The sequence below is a fragment of the Plectropomus leopardus genome, unplaced genomic scaffold (assembly GCF_008729295.1).
Source record: "Plectropomus leopardus isolate mb unplaced genomic scaffold, YSFRI_Pleo_2.0 unplaced_scaffold18536, whole genome shotgun sequence".
Lineage (NCBI taxonomy): Eukaryota > Metazoa > Chordata > Actinopteri > Perciformes > Serranidae > Plectropomus > Plectropomus leopardus.
The window spans coordinates 1-2,624 of NW_024619982.1; the positions used below are offsets into that span (position 1 = coordinate 1).

At 36.7% G+C, this 2,624-nt stretch overlaps 1 protein-coding gene across 1 annotated transcript; it reads left to right on the plus strand.

The window, feature by feature from the left end:
• Positions 1-416: 416 nt before the first annotated feature.
• On the plus strand, positions 417-2,572 carry LOC121965085 (phospholipid-transporting ATPase IC-like; the record flags this gene model as incomplete). Its single annotated transcript, XM_042515252.1, has 4 exons — positions 417-478; positions 560-632; positions 1,785-1,855; positions 2,490-2,572. Coding segments are annotated over 4 exons (289 nt in total), but the record flags the coding sequence as incomplete, so codon positions are not given.
• Positions 2,573-2,624: the final 52 nt, after the last annotated feature.

Consider the following 2,624-nt stretch of genomic DNA (forward strand, 5'->3'; position numbering starts at 1 on the left):
AAAAAGTGGAATTTATTTTTAAAAAGGTAAAATTAATTAAAAGATTTCTTTGCACCTTTCAACCACTAAGTGGAGCTTGAATTTGGATTTTTGTTAATTTTTAAAAAAAACTGGTTCAAGCTCAGGCTTTAGCTACCTGCATTTATTCATCAAACATTGATAAAAAAAATTACCAATAACTTGAATTACATTTCATTTTATACAAGACGGTTTTTATTTTTTTTTAAACAAATGCAGATGTTTAAGAGATTTTTCTTTCTTATTAATGGTTGATGTAGATAAAATATATTTAAAAAAAAACCTTTCAAGCAGAGATTCATAAATTGACTGACTTGTCATTTGTTTATATATTAAGTTCTATATTTTATGGTTTATGGTTTCCCCTGACGTCTCTTTTAATTTTTTTTTGCCTCCAGGCGCGGCACAGGATGGACAAAGAGATCAACAACAGGAAGTGTGAGGTCCTGCTGGACGGCAGGTCAGAACAAAGTTAATTTTCTATCATTTTGATTTATAAAACGAGTTGAAACCGTCTTTAAAACCATTTTCTGTTTCTTAGGTTTCAAGAGTCAAAGTGGAGGAATATCCAGGTCGGAGATGTGGTTCGTATGAAGAAGAACGACTTTATTCCGGTAAGATGATTCAGCCTGCTGCATCATTTTTGGTGGCTGACTGAAGCACAGATCATCGTGCACGTGTGTCCTCCCGCCGTTTCAAACCGACCCAAGAGACGCCCTGAAAAAGTCCCCAAAACATCCAATAAATACAATGACAACTTTTATAAATTCTCATAATTTTATTTCCAGTTTTCTTAATCTCAGTTATTATCTGAACATTTTTGGGTAAAAATTGAGCGGTTTTTACATCACCTGGTTACACGTTACAGCGCCGGACACCCATCTGTCACTCATTCAGTTTGCATCCCACGGCGTCACGTAAATTCACAAAAAAATTAAGAAAAAACACAGAACTGATGAGCCAAATTCTGGAGACAATCACCAGAGACCAGAGACCGCTGCTCCTTTAAGTAGCAGCAGTCAGTGTTTAAAGAGAAGGGGTTTCTGGGAAATTGAGTTTCGGGGGATCGTTGACGGCTTTACCGGCAGGTTAACTGTGAGCTCGTGTTGTTGCTGTTTTAAAGTCTTCATCTCGTCGTTCCTTCACTCCCAAACTAACCAAACTACAAAACCACACTTTAAATAACACAAATCGCTTTAGAAACTACAAAAAAGTGGACGCAGTGCAGCAAATTAATTGTTCACTGTTTTACACAGGAAGACTGAGGCTGCTTTAAAAATAATTCGCTGATTTAAACGTTGACACACGTTCGGGAGGTTTTTATCCATAAAGGTCGTTTCCTCTCTAAAACAAGTGTGTTCGGTGATTTAAACCACTAAAAACACTTAATAATGCACTTTCACGTCACAAACAGTGTAACTCTGCTGCTGTTGTGATTCTTTATAACAGTTGCTAATGCGAAAATGCGACTGTATCTGTAGCCAGAGTTTGATTTGTCCACTCTGGGCTACTGTAGAAACGTTGTTTTGATACAAACAGCTCAATCTAAGGAAACAAAAACACATCGATTCTCATTTCCAGATGATTATACACTAAAGAAAACATACTTATTATAATATATTCCATTTCTGCCAATATATTCCCTAAATCCCACACACTGGACCTTTAAAGCAGGGGGGAAATACACCAGATGTGGTCAGATTTTAATGCTAAATTTCTAATTGTACTTGTTAAATTCATGTGGTTATATTTTTTATTCTCCTCAGGCTGACATCCTGCTGTTATCCAGCTCCAACCCAAACAGCCTGTGCTATGTAGAGACAGCTGAGCTCGACGGGTAAGACTCCTTCAACTTATCATAATTCACTGTAATGCACACGAAGTATTGAATTTTATTGATATATTATGCATGGAGCGACTGGCGGAGTGGCGTTCTTTGCTCCGATAAAATTTTGTTTGAGTTGTCTCAAGAGTTCAGTCAACAAATTACTCGACGGTAAGAGGAGAGTAAATGTGTTAAGAGCTGAAAAAAAGCCAGAGAACCTCAGCCAGGCTCGGCCACGTGACGAGTGTGACCGTACACTCTGTGATTTACGGGAGAAACGCCCTCAAATCAAACAGACCCCTGCGCAGGAGTCTCCGATGGAAATATTTTACACGAAACAGCAACTGAACTGAAATAGACATCAGTATCTGCTTTCTTTGTGTTTTTTAGAGCTTTTTGGCAGGACATTTGCATCAGAGAGCGAATTATGAATTAAATTATTGTTGTAAATAACATTATTAATCCATACTGACTTTAACAACATGTAGATAATTTTATTTTTTTTTAAAATCCATCTTAATTCAAATTTTATTCATTTTAATTCGACTTTGATTCTGCATTCATCTGAGCTTTTTCAGCCCTTTGCATATTTATTTATTTATTTATTTTTAAATTTAATTGATTAATTTTTCATTCTCCGCTGCAGAGAGACCAACCTGAAGTTTAAGATGGGACTCAGAGTGACGGATGAGAGGCTGCAGGAGGAGCGTCAGCTGGCTGAGTTTAACGGTAAACGTGGTTCACAAATACAAGCCATAATTATTTGCATGAATTTAAATCA